General features: G+C 43.2%; 1 protein-coding gene across 8 annotated transcripts in view; it reads left to right on the forward strand.

Moving 5' to 3' along the window:
* Positions 1-18,942, forward strand: part of UTP4 (UTP4 small subunit processome component) — a 41,002-nt gene that overhangs the window by 2,926 nt on the left and 19,134 nt on the right. For 5 of the 8 annotated variants that reach the window (XM_035281816.2, XM_035281818.2, XM_035281819.2 and 2 more), the window contains 4 exons: positions 1,049-1,240; positions 2,464-2,548; positions 5,760-5,849; positions 9,086-9,297. In XM_035281816.2, the coding sequence (XP_035137707.1) occupies positions 1,049-1,240; positions 2,464-2,548; positions 5,760-5,849; positions 9,086-9,297 (579 nt within the window). The remainder of the gene's footprint in view (positions 1-1,048; positions 1,241-2,463; positions 2,549-5,759; positions 5,850-9,085; positions 9,298-18,942) is intronic. The other 3 variants (XM_035281817.2, XM_078357579.1, XM_008986132.4) reach the window with 1 other exon arrangement.

Consider the following 18,942-nt stretch of genomic DNA (forward strand, 5'->3'; position numbering starts at 1 on the left):
TCAGGCTAGTTTTCTGCTTTCCCTGTATTTCTTTTCCTGCTAGTTAAGATTGCTTAGCTCTGTCGGTAACTCTCAGAGCAAGAAAAAATTAGTACGTTTAAGTGAAAAGAGGCTGGGTGCAGTGGCTCTCACACTGGTAACCCCAGTACTTTTGGAAGCCAGGGCAGGCGGATCACTGGAGCCCAGGAGTGCAATACCAGCATGGGCAACATAGTGACCAGACCGTCTTTACAAAAAATAATTAGGTAGGTATGGTGTTGTATGCCCATAGTTCCACCTACTTGGGGGGGTTGAAGCGGAAGGATTGCTTGATCCCAGGAGGCTGAGGCTGCAGTGAGCTGCGATCACACCACTGCACTCTAGTCTGGGTGACAAAGTGAGACCCTGTCTCAAAAAAAAATGAGAAGAATATAAGCGCGGAGTAAGGAGACCTTCATTCTTCTCATGCCATCGACTTTGGCACGTTTGGCAACCCACCTAACCTATGTATCTTGGCCTTTTCAACTTGAAATGGGAAAGAAAAATTATACCTACTTAGGCCCTTTATTGTCAAGCAGGTCTAAAAATCAAATGCCTTTGTAGATGTGAAAACTTTTGGGCTGGGTACAGTGGCTCACGCCTATAATAATCCCAGGACTTTGGCAGGCCAAGTCTCACTGCAGCCTCCCCTTCCCAGGCTCAAGCAATCCTCCCCTGTCAGCCTCCGTAGTAGCTGGGACTCATAAGCGTGTTCCAGCATACCTGGCTACTTTTTATATTTTTTGTAGAGATATTGTCTCGCTCTGTCACCCGGGCTGGAGTGCAGTTCAAACCTTTTCTGCTGAAAATGTTTTGATGAACTAATTCTAGTAAAAGGAACAAATTTAACTTTATAAAAGTAAATAGAATTTGAGCGGAAAAAATGAAAATTTCAGTAGGCATGAGCTGATAGCACAAAACCCCACACTAGTTATTTATGGGAAAGTCATTTTTCATGTTGCCTGTGACCATTAAGTACCACTACCTGATGAATTTGTAGGAATGCTGACAAGTTACGATGTTTCTGCAGTTTTTCCCAGGTCATGAGTCTCGGGCTACCGAAGCTCTGTGTTGGGCAGAAGGACAGCGACTCTTTAGTGCTGGGCTCAATGGTGAGATTATAGAGTATGACTTACAGGCGTTAAACATCAAGTATGCTATGGATGCCTTTGGAGGACCTATTTGGAGCATGGCTGCCAGCCCCAGTGGCTCTCAACTTTTGGTTAGTAAGCATCTGTTGGTGATTCAAACCACAGTTTCTCTTGTACCCACTCAAACTTTCTTCCCTGTGCTCATAACAGAGTAACGATGCATTATGGCATGTAACAACCCCAACTACAAGACTGAAATTGGTACTGAAGATTTTAAAAATCCCCAGCATTCTTTTTGCTGCCAGTTTGGACCTTGTTGATTCATTTATGAAATGAGAGGATTGCATCAGTTCAACATTTCTCAAACTGTGTTCTGTGGAATTTGGAGATGTAGAGGTTTTTTTGTTTTGGTATGCTTTGTGTTTTATGATAAATTTCATTTCAGAAATACAGCATATTTAATCCTGCTGTAAATTCACGATGCACATTAGTATAGAAGAATTCTGAGAGTGGCTTTAGCAAGTTAACCTATGCATCTGCGTTTCAGCACAGTGGGTCTCAAAAATGTGACCACACACCGAGACCCTTTTCATAATTACCATTAGAATGGGTGCTTCCAGATCTTTAATTCTATGTGATGAGTCTGATTCTTTTTGATCTGCGCTAATTCGCACAGTATCTTAAGGTGTTTCCATTTAGGTTATAGTGTTTTTTTGTTTTTGAGACAGAGTTTTGCTCTTGTTACCCAGGCTGGAGTGAAATGACGCGATCTCGGCTCACCGCAACCTCCGCCTCCTGGGTTCAGGCAATTCTCCTGCCTCAGCATCCCGAGTAGCTGGGATTACAGGCACGCACCGCCGTGCCCAGCTAATTTTTTGTATTTTTAGTAGAGACGGGGTTTCACCATGTTGACCAGGATGGTCTCGATCTCTCGACCTCGTGATCCACCCGTCTCGGTCTCCCAAAGTGCTGGGATTACAGGCTTGAGCCACCGTGCCCGGCCAGGTTATAGTGTTAATAGGTCTTTTATTCAGGCTAAGGGTCTCCAGCAGAAGTATTCTATGAAATCCAACTTCTAACCCATATATGCAGGAATGGGACCACTCTGTTTATTGTCTAGGATGTGACAATAAACAGGCTACTGAGAATATATCAGTTTCTTGAGAACTAGTACTCTGTTTCTCTCACAAATGATTTTTCTCTTTAGGGGCAATGGATAACTTTAAGAGGGAAGATAGAATGAGAGAGAGAGAGAGTGTGTGTGTGTGTGTATGTGTGTGTCTTTTTGGTTCTATAAAATGTTTACTATTTATCATTCTGTGATAAATGTTTTTATTCTCTTTTTCTCTGATAGGTTGGCTGTGAAGATGGATCTGTGAAACTATTTCAAATTACCCCAGACAAAATCCAGTTTGAGAGAAATTTTGATCGGCAGAAAAGTAAGGGTCATTTTTATTGGAGTGGTGAATAGCCTTAATAAGAAATTATGTTTCTATGCCACTGGGAATGGGATATTTTCCCATGGATCCGGGTAATATTTTATCTCTACTGTACGAGGAGGGTATATGCTAGAAGCCATCCCCAGCCCAGGTTTTACCCCTCTGTATAGCATGATTGTGACTGTTTAATTAATATGGAAAACCAGAAGTCCAAAAATGGAAAACTAGTGTTTCTGTGGAAGTCAGTTTGTTAGTTATCACTTACTTTCATAATGTTTTAACAAGCGTACACGTACATGAAGTCTTCAACTTTAATTTTGCCAGAGTCTCACTCTGTCAGCCATGCTGCAGTGCAGTGGCACGATCTCGGCTCACGGTAATCTCCACCTCCTAGCTTCAAGTGATTCTGGTACCTCAGCTCCCCAAGTGGCTGGGATAGCAGGCATGTGCCACCATGCCCCACTGATTTTTGTATTTTTAGTAGGGACAAGATTTCACAGTGTTGGCCAGGCTGGTCTCGAACTCCTGGCCTCACTCAAGTGATCCACCCGCCTTGGCCTCCCAAAGTGCTGAGACTGTAGGCATGAGCCATTGGGCCTGGCCAGGGAACTGTCTTAGTCCTTTTGGTGCATTCAAGTTGAATGAGGGAGTTTTTAAACAATTACTCATCCTTGGGCTCCACCTAGGCTGAATTGGCATTGACCCTCTAGAGCAGGGGTTGGCAGACTGTTTCTGTAAAGGACCAGCTTGTAAACATTTTAAGCTTTGCTGGCCCTACATTCTCTGCCAGCTCTATCAGTATTGTGCAAAAGCAGCCATAGACAATACTGAAACTAATGAGAATGGCTGTGCTCCAGTGAAACTTCATTTACAGACACAGTCAGTGGGCCTGATTTGGCCTGTAGGCCACAGTTTGGTGACCCACCTTCTGAAGAATAGCAACTGTCCTGTGTATTCTATGTCCATTACTAGTAATACTTATCCTCTGCTAATCAGATTCTTACTTTGTTTTTAATATCTCTTGGGTGTTTTGTTTTTGTTTTTGTTTTTGAGGCAGTCTTGTTCTGTCACCCAGGCTGGAGTGCAGTGGCGCTGTCTCGGCTCACTGCTGCCTCAGCATCCTGAGTAGCTGGGACTATGGGTGCATGCCACCATGCATGGCTGATATTTGTATTTTTAGTGGAGACGGGGTTTCACCATGTTGGCCAGGCTGGTCTCAAACTTCCGACCTTATGGTCCACCCGCCTTGGCCTCCCAAAGTGTTAACAGTGGCTCACCCAGTCTGGGTGTTCCTTTTCAATTAAACAGGTAATGCAATGCTTTTCAAAAATCTCATACATTTTGCCAAGTATGAAATAGAAAAGGGGTATCTCAGCCAGGTGTGGTGACTCATACCTGTAATCCCAGCACTTTGTGAGGCTGAAGTGGGTGGATCACTTGAGGTCAGGAGTTCAAAACCAGCCTGGCCAACATGGTGAAACCCGGTCTCATACAAAATTAAAAATACAAAAATTAGGCCAGGCGTGGTGGCTTATGCCTGTAATCCCAGCACTTTGTGAGAATCAGGTGGGCGGATCACACGGTCAAGAGATCGAGACCATCCTGGCCAACATGGTAAAACCCTGTCTCTACTAAAAAAAATACAAAAATTAGCTGGGCGTGGTGGGGCACGCCTGTAGTCCCAGCTACTCAGGAGGCTGAGGCAGGAGAATTACTTCAACCTGGGAGGCAGAGGTTGCAGTGAGCTGAGATTGAACCACTGCACTCCAGCCTGGCAACTGGTGACAGAGCAAGACTCTTTCTCAAAAAAAAAAAAAAAAAATTAGCCAGGCATGGTGGCAGGTGCCTCTAATCTTAGCTACTAGGGAGGCTGAGGCAGGAGAATCACTTGAATCCAGGAGGTGGAGATTGCAGTGAGCTGAGATTTGTCATTACACTCCAGCTTGGGCAACGGAGGGAAACTCTGTCTCAAAAAAAAAAATGGGTATCTCGTTTCCACTTTGTGGGTAACATTTTGGAACTAGTGTTTCAGATCTTTCTGTATATTCACATGAAGAAATACACACAGTTCTTGTACTTGATCCACCACAGGCATCTTTCAGTGTTATTTGTGCCAGCCTGCATGGCATACCATTTTATGGAATGGAATTATTTAGCCTAATTTCTATTGAAATATATGTATATGTATTTTTCCTTCCTTTTTTCTTTTGTTTTTTTGTAAACAGGGCCTCATTCTGTCCCCAGTCTGGAGTGCAGTGGCATGATCATGGTTCACTGCAGCCTTCACCTCCGGGCTGAGGTGATCCTCCTACCTCAGCCTCCCGAGTAGCTGGGGCTATAGGTGTGCACCACTATACTCAGCTAATTTTTTGTGTTTTTTTTTGTAGAGACAGAGTTTCGCCATGTTACCCAGGCTGGTCTTGAACTCCTGGGCTCAAGCAATCTGCCTGCCTTGGCCTCCCAAAGTGCTGGGATTACAGGCATGAGCCACCACACCTGGCCATACATATATATATGTGTTGTATTACTACAACCAGTGCTGCAATGAACATTCTTTTTTTTTTTGAGACGGAGTTTCACTCTTGTTACCCAGACTGGAGTGCAATGGCACGATTTCGGCTCACCGCAACCTCTGCCTCCTGGATTCAAGCAGTTCTCCTGCCTCAGCCTCCCGAGTAGCTGGGACTACAGGCACGCGCCACCATGCCCAGCTAATTTTTGTATTTTTAGTAGAGACGGGGTTTCACCATGTTGACCAGGATGGTCTCGATCTCTTGACCTCGTGATCCACCCACCTCGGCCTCCCAAAGTTCTGGGATTATAGGCATGAGCCACCGCGCCCGGCCTGAGCATTTTTATATACATATTTTTGGGCCCTCGTGCAAGTATTTCTCTTTGATCGTTCCCAGTGCAATTACTGGGCCAAAAAGTGTGCACATTTAAATATTGTGATATCACTCCTAGCCTCATCCCCAAAAGTTTATATTTATTTACACTTCTATCATTTATACATTATGAAAGTGTCAAAGGCTTCATTGTGGATCCCAGGGCAGAGTTGTGCCTCATCTGTTATGAAATGGTGCTTCAGGGAGTACAGTAGATGAGAGCTAAGATTGTAGTAAACTCTAGAGATAATTGAGGGAAGAGAGCTCAGTTACCCTCTGTATATTTACGTGTATGTCACTTTCTTTTTTGTTGTACAACTCCCAAGGTCGCATCCTGAGTCTCAGCTGGCGTCCCTCTGGTACCCACATTGCAGCTGGCTCCATAGACTACATTAGTGTGTTTGATGTCAAATCAGGTGATTGTTTTTCTCAGTTCATTTGGGGTGTGAGTCTTGTTTGTCAGTTTCACATTGCTGCGTTTTCAAAAGCTTGAGCTTTTATCATGCTTTCGTGACCTTTAGGGCCTAACGTGTCATTAACCTTCTGAGATGTCCACAATGAATTTTACTCTTTTCTTGGATTACTACTGCTGCTTTTAGGGGAATCTTGGATCTTAAGTAAGATGTAGTTGTTTTTCATTCATCATAATAAGAATTCACAATAAAATTCTCTCCCAACTACTAATACATTCATGTACTGTGAACAGTAGAATTTACCAAGGACTGGGACCTATTTATAGATCCCAGTCCTTGGTAAAAATGGGCTTGTCATTGGAGAACATAAGATCTTTGTAGCATAATTGGTGAAACCTAAGATCAGAAAAGTAGAGAACCATGACATTTTCTGTTTTTGGCCTGGAAAATTGGCTTAATAGAATCCTTCATTGGTGGGATTGATCTCAACTTGTTAGATGGACATGTTTGACTTTCATCTGTGATACCGAGATGAAACAGGTTATACACCTCTTTCCTATTTCCTCAATGCTCAAGTAGTTTTTTTTTATTTATTATATAAAGAATTCCTGGACGGGCTCAGTGGCTTACGCCTGTCATCCCAGCACTTTGGGAGGTCGAGGCAGGCAGATCATCTGAGATCGGGAGTTTGAGACCAGCCTGACCAATATGGAGAAACCCTGTCTCTACTAAAAGGACAAAATTAGCCAGGCATTGTGGTGCGTACCTGTAATCCCAGCTACTCAGGAGGCTGAGGCAGGAGAATCACTTGAACCTCCTGGGAGATGGAGGTTGTGGTGAGCCCAGTTAGTGCCATTGCACTCCAGCCTGGGCAACAAGACTCAAACTCCGTATCAGAAAGAAAAAAAGAATTCCTTAAGCTTATTACAAAAAAGAGAGAGTCCCTCTATATCCCTCTCACACTCCTCAAGGCAACCCCTTGTGACCCTTAGCTGATTCTTTTGGTATTTATCACTGTGGGAAACCTAGCATCCTTTTTATGCTACATTTTGAGTTTTCAGCTTTAGACCATCTTTTATTAACTTTTGTGACTTGGCCCTCTTTTTCTAACCATCTGCCACAGGCATTCATACTTTCTCCTGATCCTCCCAGTATGGTTATATTGTAACTTTGTTCAGATTAGTAGTTGTTTTCATTATTATGACTGTGTGTATACTACTCCAGTAGTATTTTTTCTTTTCCTGTATACTTTTTGTTTCATAGTGTCTCTGTCTCTCTCTCTCACTGATACAGCCCCACATTTTTCCAGTTGCATACATGAGGTTCAGGTCCATCTGGTTTTCTTTCTCTACTTTTATCTTTGTGAATAAGTCTCTCGTAGTGCATTCTGACCCACTCTCGTCTGGGTTAGCCACTCTGGGCCTGCTGCACAACTGTGAGATCTGGAACTCTGATTGATTTTTCAGTTGTTTTAGGAATCTTCTTTGCTTTTCTATTTAATAGGATCCCGTCTTTCTGTGTTATTCACTGTGTTGGTTTATCCTTTGGTGGATCCTGAGTAAGAGTACATGAGAAAGAATTCTAGGTTGAAGCCCTGGCTTCTCTGTCTTTTAGCTCCTGGTATTATTAGCAAGTCAGATGGCATTCTGAGAGTTGATCCCTTTGTATAGGACCTGTTTTTTTTCCTCCCCCTGAGAGCTTTTAGGAAGCTTCCTTATCCTTACTGTTACGAAATATAATAATTATGTTTCTTGGTGTGTGGATCAGTTAATTGTTCTGGACACCTGGTAGATTCTTTTAATCCAAAACCTGTGTCCTTAAGTTCTGGGGGAAATTCTTTCACTCTTATTTTAAATTTCTTTGGCTTTTTACTATGCTTTCTGGGAAAGTTTGTCATTTTTATCTTTGAATCGTCTGTTGAGTTTTTCATTTTTGACATTTTCAGAGTTCTTTTTTGTTTCCTGAATGTTCATTTTTATAGCATTCTCTTTTTGTTTTATTATACAGAAACTCTTCTGTTTCTAAGGCTATTAGTAATCCTCAAGTGTTTTTCACTCTGCCTGTTTCCTCCCTGTTATTTTGTTTCTGTTAGTCCCTTTGGCCTCTGACTTTCACATTAAAGGCTTTCCTCACATGTCTGGTGATCATCTCATCACTGCATCATGTGGCTTACTGAGCTTGGATTTCACTGAAGAATGATCTGGCTAAACTGCTTATTCAGGGTAATCATGAAGCCAGAATCTTCATATCTTTTCTCCTGTGCCAGTGATGTTCCCCAGAAATGATTTTTTATTCTCCTTCCCAGTGAGTATTGGCCTGGCTATCAGCGTTCTTTTTTTTTTTTAACCTGACAGCAATAATTTTAAGTGAGATCATTCTAAAGGGGAAAAAAAAAGAATTATATTCTCAACTTTCAATGAGAAATGTTCGCTTAATCCTGGTTTTCATATATTGTTTCTGCCTGATAACCCTCCTCAGACAGTGTCTCCAGTCTTCTGCTGATGTGTGTTTTGGGAGCTTCCCAGCTTCTTAGGGCATGGCTCTCTGAGGGATCTACCAGCTGTTAATGGAGCCTTCCTTTGAAGCCCCACTTTCTCCTTTTCTAGAATATCTGGGGTCCCCAGTTCCTGAGTCTTGAAGGATTCTGTAGTACAAATCAGGTGGCTGCGTGGCTTTCCTCTTTGCTGACCTAGGGCTTAGTTTCAGGGTTTTGCTAAGTCGGTTGTCACTACTTGTCTGTTTTCCAATTCCCCAGATTTTGTCACTGTTCTCTCCCTTTCCTGTGGGATTTTGGAAAAGAGCAGAGTATAACGTATGTGTGCAGTTGGCCAGCTTTAAGTGAATGTCTCAAATGTTTCTTTCTGTTTCACCACCCCAAAGGGGGGATTCTGTTCTCGTTCTCTCCCCTCACTTCCTCCCTCTCACCTTCTATCTCATTCGTATTAGGCTTTCCCCTTGCCCCTTCTCTTCTGGTAACCATTCTGGAGTTCTGATATCAGGTTCACCAGAACCACCATTTACAGGCTGACTGTGTTCAGTCAGCTCACCTACCATACCATGCTTACCACAGGCAGATTTGTTACATTTTGTTTCACAGAGACAAGGTCTCACTTTGTTGCCTAGGCTGGCCTCAAACTCCTTGGGCTCAAGTGATCCTCTCACCTTGGCCACAGATGGATTTTGAAGACTGACAGAGAAATAAGTACCATTCGAAGGTGTGCTTTTCTGATTTTTTTCAGGCAGCACTGTTCATAAGATGATTGTGGACCGGCAATATATGGGTGTGTCTAAGCGGAAGTGCATCGTGTGGGGTGTTGCCTTCTTGTCAGATGGCACTGTCATAAGTGTGGACTCTGCTGGGAAGGTGCAGTTCTGGGACTCAGCCACTGGGACGCTTGTGAAGAGCCATCTCATCGCTAATGCTGACGTTCAGTCCATTGCTGTAGCGAACGTGAGTACAGTCCCTGTTTTGAGCGGTTGATGTACAACCTGAGGTTTGAATAGAGAAAACAGCCTCAGTGATGTGCCATGAATACTGGTTCCTGATCCTGATGTTGTACTGGAGGAAGATAAATTTCGGAAAATGCATCTGAAAACCCACATTGTTTCCATAGTATCTAACATTTGATTAGAGAGTACAGGATTCTCCCAGAGATTAGTTAACAGGGAGATTTTCTTCAGACACTCCTCACCTCCGGTTCATCTAGTCTGATCGTAGATAGGGCGCAGCAGCTTAGAAGAATCTTGAGAAGCACTGTTTCCCTTTCTGTCCAGCTACTCTCTTGCTTCCTGTTCTGGAACATTAGAAGATAACTTTTAAGTGATTTTGAAAATGTTTATTTTCTTCTGTTTTATTAATCCTCAAGTAGATTTGTGTTGAACAGATATGTCTCTTTCCCTTTCGTAACGTGAATTCTTCTCTTATAGAACCTTTTTATGTATTTATTTTTACTTTTTTAGGAAAATAGAGATGAGGGTCTCCGTATGTTGCCCAAGATGGTCTTCAGTTCCTGGGCTGGGGGATCCTCCCATCTCAGCCTCTGATTATAGGAAGGAATCACCACCCCTGGCCAAAACTTCTTATTTAGTATTTTTTATTTTTGAGATGGAGTCTTGCACTGTCACCCAGGCTGTAGTGCAGTGGCGTGATCTCGGCTCACTGCAATCTCCGCCTCCTGGGTTCAAGCAATTCTCCTGCCTCAGCCTCCAGAGTAGCTGGCACTATAGGCACGTGCCAGCACGCCCAGCTAAATTTTTTTTCTTGTAATTTTAGTAGAGATGGGTTTCACCATGTTGAACAGTATGGTCTCGATCTCCTGACCTTGTGATCCGCCCGTCTCAGCCTCCCAAAGTGCTGGGATTACAGGCGTGAGCGACCACACCTGGCCCTAACTTAGTATTATTATCGCTATTTATTTAGAGGCAGAGTTTTGCTCTTGTCTCCCAGGCTGGAGTGCAATGGTGTGATCTAGGCTCACGGCAACCTCTGCCTCCTGGGTTCAAGTGATTCTCCTGCCTCAGCCTTTCTAGTAGCTGGGATTACAGGCACCCACCATCACACCCGGCTATTTTTTGTATTTTTAGTAGAGACTGGGTTTCACCATGTTGGCCAGGCTATTCTGGAACTCCTGACCTCATGTGATCTACTGCCTCTGCCTCCCAAATTGCTGCTGGGAGTATAGGCATGAGCCACCTTGCTCGGCCTATTTTCTTTGAGACAGAGTCTTGCTCTCTCGCCCAGGCTGGAGTGCAGTGGCATGATCTCAACTCACTGAAACTTCTGCCTCCTGGGTTCAAGCAATTCTGCTGCCTTAGCCTCCAGAGTAGGTGGGATTACAGGCACCAACCACCACACCTGGTTAATTTTTATGTTTTTTTGTAGAAATGGGGTTTCACTGTGATGACCAGGCTGGTCTCAGACTCCTGACTTCAAGTGATCCACCCACCTCAGCCTTCCAAAGTGCTGAGATTACAGGTGTGAGCCATCACACTCAGCCTGTTATTTTCTATGACGTAAATATTGTACAAGACTGGTAACATGAATTCTCATTTAGAAACCTTTGAGTATTTTAGTAGTGAGACATGGAACGTGATTTTATTTGTTGACTAGATCCTTTGTTCTTTACCTCCTTAGTTTGAGAATTATGTGCTATCTTACGTGCTGACATCCATATTCTAGTGTAGTGTTCCTATTCCGTTTCACAGCTTTTCTGAGAACAGTTTGACGTATGTTAAAGCCCTGAAAAACATTTAATGTCACATATAAATGATAATAGTGGTATAAATTAAAATGAGTGGGATAAATTCCCCTTGATTTAATTTTACTTTTTTTTTTAAGACGGGGTTTCACCATGTTGGTCAGGCTGGTTGGTCTTGAACTCCCAACCTCAGGTTATCCACCCGCCTTGGCCTCCAAAAAATTCCTCTTTAAAAATAGAGTTTTCATCCCCAACACTTGTAATTATTATACTTAATAATTAACTATTGGCCGGCTGAGGTGGCTCACGCCTATAAACCCAGCACTTTGGGAGGCTGAGGCAGGTGATCACCTGAGCTCCAGAGATCGAGACCAGCCTGGCCAACATGGGAAAACCCCATCTCTACTAAAAATACAAAAAGCCAGTCATGGTGGTGTGTGCCTGTGGTCCCAGCTACTCAGGAGTCTGAGGCAGGAGAATCACTTAAACCTGGGAGATAGTGGTTGCAGTGAGCCAAGATCATGCCACTGTACCACAGCCTTGGAAACAGAGTGAGACTTTGTGTCAAAAAACAAAAAAAACAGAAGAGTTAATTATTTAAATAAGTACCATTTAAAGTATAATTACTTAGGCCAAGCATGGTGGCTCACACCTGTAATCCCAGCACTTTGGGAGACTAAGGCGGGCGGATCACAAGGTCAAGAGATTGAGACCATCCTCGCCAACATGGTGAAACCCCGTCTCTACTAAAAATACAAAAATCATCTGGATCTGGTGATGTGCATCTGTAGTCCCAGCTATTGGGGATGCTGAGGCAGGAGAATCACTTGAACCTGGGAGGTGGAGGTTGCAGTTAGCTCAGATTGCACCACTGCACTCCAGCCCCGAAACAGGGAGACTCCCTCTCAAAAAGAAAAAAATGTAATTAAATATTATGGAGTTATTTTAAAGGACAAGGAAGATGTATATTTACTGCTATGGAACAATTTCTGGGATATATTGTTAAGAGGAAAAAGTAGAACAGTATTATAGTGCATTTATACAGTACATAATAACATTTAAGAAAGGGAGGAGCCAGGTGGGATGGCTCACGCCTGTAATCTCAGCACTTTGGGAAGCCGAGGCTGGTGGATCACTTGAGGCCAGGAGTTAGAGATCAGACTGGCCAACATGGTGAAACCCTGTCTCTACCAAAGATGCAGAAATTAGCCAGGTATGAATGGTATGCGCTTGTAGTCCCAGCTACTTGGAAGGCTAAGGCAGGAGAATCACTTGAACCCGGAGGCAGAAGTTGCAGTCAGCTGAGAGTGATGGAGGAAGAGCAAGACTTTGTCTTAAAAAAAAAAGAAAAGGAGGGGCTGGTATACACATAGACTATCTTTGGAGGCTTAGTGCAGTGGCTCAACCTGTGATCCCAGGACTTTGGGAGGCCAAGATGCAGGATATCTGTGCTCAGGAGTTCAAGACCAGCCTAGGCAATATAGCAAGACTTACTACAATTCAAAAGAATTAGCCAGGCATGATGGCTCATGCCTATCTTTCTCACTACCTGTGGGGCTGAAATGGAAGGATCAAGTCGAGGCTGCAGTGAGCCCTGATTGTGCCACTGTACTCCAGCCTAGACTGACACAGGAGAATCTCTCTGTCCCCCTAAATGTCCTCTAGAAGTCATCAAGTCATCACCATTAGTGTTTCTTACCTTTTTTTTTGAGTCAGGGTCTTAGTCTCACTGTCTCAAAAAAAAAAAAAAAAGTGAGAGTGAGACCCTGTCTCAAAAAAAAGAAGAAACACTAATGGTGATGACTTTATGACTTCTAGAGAGGACATTTAGGGGGTCAGAGAGAGAGAGGTTTAATTTCTACTGCATATCATTATTATTTTTTTCTTAAAGTATGCCCATACTACATTCAATCTTAGATAAAACTGATTCTGAAACACACCATTATTTTGTTATCAGGGGAAGGAAAAAAATACTGCCAATTAAACTATGACACAGTGCTTTTCTAAATGTAAAATTTATGTTTTGTAAGCAAACTGACAATATTTCTTTAAATGTAGAATTTGTATTTTACTTATTGAAAGAGCTCCTTGAGACTTAAATGTCATATCACTCTTGTGCATATAAATATGAAATTGATTAAGGTTATTTTGTTATCATGGGAAGGAAAAAACACTGCCAATTAAACTATGACACAGTGCTTTTCTAAATGTAAAATTTATGTTTTGTAAACAAACTGACAATATTTCTTTAAATGTAGAATTTGCATTTTACTTATTGAAAAGGCTCCTTGAGACTTAAAGTAAATGTCATGTCACTCTTTTTTTTTTGGAGTTTCACCATTGTTGGTCAGGCTGGTCTTGAACTCCCGACCTCAGGTGATCCTCTCACCTTGGCCTCCAAAGTGCTTGGATTACAGGCGTGAGCCACCACGCCTGACCATCATGTCATTCTTGTGCTATAAAAAAAATATGAAATAAATTGATTAAGATATTCCTAAAACTTCTTTACATTCAGAAACTCCCTGAGTCACTCTTTTGGCCATTTATTTATTCTTCTTTTTTTTTTTTTTTTTTTTTTTTTTGAGTTTCATTCTTGTTGTCCAGGCTGGAGTGCAGTGACGCAATCTCGGCTTGCTGAAACCTCTGCATCCCGGGTTCAAGCGATTCTCCTGCCTCAGCCTCTGGAGTAGCTGGGATTGCAGGCATGCACCACCACGCCCGGCTAAGTTTGTATATTAAGTAGAGATGGTTTCTCCTTGTTGGTCAGGCTGGTCTTGAACTCCCAACTTTAGGTGATCAGCTCATCTCAGCCTCCAAAAGTGCTGGGATTACAGGTATGAGCCACCGTGCCCAGCTATTTGTTTATTCTTTAAATGTATATAAATTCATGGGGTACAGCTGTAGTTTTGTTACATGAATATATTGCATAGTGATGAAGTTAGGGCTTTTAGTGTATTCTTCACTGTAATAATGTAGGTCATACCCAGTAAGTAATTTCTCATCCACCCCTCTCCCTCCCCCACTCTGAGTCACTTTTCAGCTCAGTCGTCAGGGTCCATGTTTTCCCACACGTTGCTTCAATGCCGTTAGTAATGTTGGTGAAGTTCCACTGTAGTCTTTGAAGTTTTCTTTTAGGCCTATGACAGCCATTCTGCAAGTTTTGCTATTGGCCCTTTATCTATAGATACCAGACATGCACAGATTGACAAACATTTTAAGATATCCTGATTGCAGAGGTGTTAAAACGTGGGAAAATGGGCAGGGTGCGGTGGCTGATACTTGTAATCCCAGCACTTTGGGAGGCCAAGGCGAGTGGATCACCTGAGGTCAGGAGTTCAAGACCAGCCTGGTCAACATGGTGAAACCCTGTCTCTACTAAAAATACAAAAAAATTAGCCAGGCCTGGTGGAGGTTGCCTGTAATCCCCGCTACTCAGGAGGCTGAGGCAGGAGAATCACTTGAACCCAGGAGGCGGAGGATGCAGTGAGCCAAGATTGCGCCACTGCACTCTAGCCTGGGCAACAAAAATGAAACTCCGTCTCAGAGGAAAAAAAAAAGGGGGGGAAATGTATATCTCAGAATCTGTGAATTTTGGTACCTAAGTTGAAAAATACCATTGTATAAATTCCTGTGCTCAAAAATGCTTATCAAAGACTAAGTCCCAGTGGGTACCACTTAGCCACATGCCTACCTCAAGAGAGTTACTGCTTTCTAATCCTCAGTTTTTTTCCCCTCTGTAAAAAAACCAAGAATGCCAGTAACACATACCTCATGGGGCAGGATTAAATGGGTAGTACATGTGAAGTGCCAAGTACAGTGTCTGGCACAGAGTGAGGGTGGTATTTTCATTATTCTCACATCTTTTTTGAAACTGATCCTAATTTCAACAGGTGTAAGCTACACTGTGTGGCCTCCAGGCTTTTTCCTGTTACACTCTCTTGCCAGACAGCTTTTTATTTTTTCGTTTAAGAAAAACTTTATTTTTTTGATACAGAGTCTTGATGTGTCGCAAGACTGGAGTGCTGTGGCACGATCTTGGCTCATTGCAATCTCTGCCTCCTGGATTCAAGTGTTTCTCCTGCCTCAACCTCCCAAGTAGCTGGGACTACAGGCATGCACCACCATACCCAGCTAATTTTTGTATTTTTAGTAGAGACGGTGTTTCACTGTGTTGGCTAGGATGGTCTTGATCTCCTGACCTCGTGATCTGCCCGCGTTGGCCTCCCAAAGTGTTGGGATTACAGGCATGAGCCATTAAAAAAATTTTATTTTGCAGACAGGGTCTCTCTCCCAGGCTGAAGTGCATTGATGTGATCATAGCTCACTTTGGCCACCAACTCCAGGTCTCAAGCAATCCTCTTGCCTCAGTCTTCTGAGCACCTAGGACTATAGGCACATGCTGCCACACAGCAAATTTTTAAAATTTTTTGTAGAGATGGGTTCTCACCATGTGGCCTAGGCTGGTTTCAAACTCCTGGCCTCAAGAGATACTCCCACTTTGGCCTCCCAAAGTGCTGGAACCACAGGCATGAGTCACCATGTCTGCCCAGATTTATTTTAATGGATTTTCATTGAATAAAAAGTTAATTGTGGCAAATATCCAGTCCTTTGATTTTCTTAGATGTTTTTCACCTTCATCTATGAGGTGAGTACTGATTCCTGAAGGGAGTTGTAGAGAATATTTGCTTTCATTTAGAGGTCAGTCCTGAGATTTTTTTTTTTTCTCTATGAAGCAGTTACTCTTGATTAAATTGGGAACTCTTCATCTTGATTCAAGATTGGATTTCCCCTTTGCTTCCTAACTCCTATGTCCTAAAAGAGCCTTTTCTTTTGTTTCCCTTTCAGTTTTTTTGGGTTTTTCTTTTTTCTTTTTTTTTTTGAAATGAAGTCTTGCTCTTGTCACCCAGGGTGAAGTTCAATGGCACAATCTCGGCTGATTGCAACCTCCACCTCCTGGATTTAAGCATTTCTCCTGCCTCAGCCTCCAAAGTAGCTGGGATTACAGATGCATGCCACCATACCTGGCTGATTTTTGTATTTTTACTAGAGATGGGGTTTCGCCATATTGTTCAGGCTGATCTCAAACTCCTGACCTCGGGATCTGCCCACCTTGGCCTCCCAAAGTGCTGGGATTATAGGCGTGAGCCACCGTGCCCTGCCAGTATTTGGTTTTTTTTGTTTGTTTGTTTTTTGGTTTTTTTTTGTGGCAAAGTCTTTCCTTGTTGCCTATGCTAGAGTGCAGTGGTGTGACCTCAGCTCACTGAAACCTCTACCTCCCAGGTTCAAGAGATTCTCCTGCCTCAGCATCTCAAGTAGCTGGTATTACAGGCATGTGCAACCACGATACCTGGCTATTTTTTTGTATCTTTAGTAGAGATGAGGTTTCACCATGTTGGCCAGGCTGGTCTCAACTCCTGACCTCATTATCTGCCTGCCTCAGCCTCCCAAAGTGCTGGGGTTACAGGTGTGAGTTAGTGTGCCCGTCCTTCAGTTCTTTTATGATTCCATGTCAGAGCTGGACATGGTGGCTCACACCTGTAATCCCACCATTTTGGGAGGTCAAGGCGGGAGGATCACCTGAGGTCAGGACTTCAAAACTGGCCTGGCCAACATGGTGAAACCCCATCTGTACTAAAAATAAAAAATTAGCCAGGCATGGTGGCATGTGCCTGTAATCCCAGCTACTCAGGAGGCTGAGGCAGAAAAGTTGTTTGAACCCAGGAGGCGGAGGTTGCAGTGAGCTGAGATTGCACCGTTGCACTCCATCCTGGGTAACAAGAGTGAAACTCTGTCTCAAAAATCATAATAATAATGCTTCTCTGAACATTGAGGTACAAGTACAGGTTGAGTGTCTGATCTGGTTCTGCTTTGGACTAAAAGTGTTGCAGATTTTGGATTTTGGAATATTTGCATATATGTAATGAGATATCTTGGTGATGAGATCCAAGCCTATATAAGAAATTCATTTATGTTTCATACATACCATATACACGTAGCCTGAAGGTAATTTTGTACAATATTCTGTTTATTTTATGCATGAAATAGTTTTGACTGTGATCCAACAGATCAGGTCAGTTGTAAAGTTTTCCACTTGTGGTGTCATATTAGTACTCAAAAAGTTTTCTATTTTGGATTACAAATCCTTTTTTTTTTTAGCTGGGACTACAGGCTCACACCACCGTGCCCAACTAATTTTTTTAGAGAGGCGGGGTTTCACCACATTGGCCAAGGCTAGTCTCGAATTCCTGATCTCAAGTGATCCGCCTGCCTCAGCTTCCCAAGGTGCTGGGATTACAATTGTGAGCCACCACGGCTGGCTTTGGATTAGGAATCTTCAGCCTGTATTTTTTTTTTTTTTTTTTTTTTTTTTGAGACGGAGTTTCGCTCTTGTTACCCAGGCTGGAGTGCAATGGCGCAATCTCGGCTCACCGCAACCTCCGCCCCCTGGGTTCAGGCAATTCTCTTGCCTCAGCCTCCTGAGTAGCTGGGATTACAGGCACGCACCACCATGCCCAGCTAATTTTTTGTAATTTTTAGTAGAGACGGGGTTTCACCATGTTGACCAGGATGGTCTCGATCTCTTGACCTCGTGATCCACCCGCCTCGGCCTCCCAAAGTGCTGGGATTACAGGCTTGAGCCACCGCGCCCGGCCCAGCCTGTATTTTATATATGTTTGAGTTCCTGTCTTTACTTCTTTTGGATGTATATCTTCATTACTACTCTTTTTTTTTTTTAAAGACAGGATTTTGCTCTGTTACCGAGGTGGAGTGCAATGGTGTAATCATGGCTCACTGTAGCCTCTGCCTCCCAGGCTGAAGCGGTCCTCCTACCTTAGCCTCCCAAGTGGCTGGGACTACAGACGTGTACCACCAGGCTGTTTTTAACATTTTTTATAGAGATGGGGTCTCACTATGTTGTCCAGAGTGGTCTCAAATTCCTGGGCTGAAGTGATTCTCCTCCCTTCCAGAGTGCAGGAATTACAGATGTGAGCCATCACATCCAGCCACATTACTACTCTTCTTCGGGTTTTTTGTTTGTATTGTGGGCTTGTGTTTTTGTTTGTTTGCTTGCTTTTTCTTATTTATTTGTTTAATTTTTTTTAAAGATGAGACTTCGGGAGGTTGTGGGGTAGGTGGATCACCTGAGGTCAGGAGTTTGAGACCTTCCTTGCCAACATGGTTGAAACCCTGTCTACTAAAATCAATCAATCAATCAAGGCCCAGTGTGGTGGCTTACGCCTGTAATCCCAGCACTTTGGGAGGCCGAGGCAGGTGGATCACCTGAGGTCAGGAGTTCAAGACCAGCCTGGACAACATGGCGAAACCTTGTCTCTACTAATAATCCAAAAATTAGTTGGGCGAGGTGGCACACACCCGTAATCACAGCTACTTGGAAGGCTGAGGCAGGAGAGTGGCTTGAACCCAGGAGTGGAGATTGCGGTGAGCCGAGATCGCACCATTGCACTCCAGCCTAGGTGACAAGAGCAAAACTCCATCTTTAAAAAAAAAAAAGAGCAAAAATTAACCAAATGTGGTGGTGTGTGCCTATAATACCAGCTACTTGGGAGGCTGAGGTGGCAGGATCTCTTTTTTCCTTCTTTCTTTTTTTTTTTTTTTTTTAGGGAGGGAAGGAGGAAGAGAGGAAGGCAGGAAGGGAGGGAAGGAGGAAGGGAGGGAGGAAGGAAGGGATGAAGGAGGGGAGGGAGGGAAGGGAAGGAAGGAATTCAAGCAATGAGAGAGACATTGCTGACCTGGATCTAGAGGTTTACAGGTTGATTTCTTTTTTTGAGAGAAGGAAAGAAAAAAAAAATGAGTAAAGGAGAGAAAGAGGAAGAGAGAGAGGGAGGGTGAACGGAAATATTGCTTTATTCTGAAAAAAAAAATGGGTATTAATAATG

This window comes from Callithrix jacchus, chromosome 20 (genome assembly GCF_049354715.1).
Source record: "Callithrix jacchus isolate 240 chromosome 20, calJac240_pri, whole genome shotgun sequence".
NCBI lineage: Eukaryota > Metazoa > Chordata > Mammalia > Primates > Cebidae > Callithrix > Callithrix jacchus.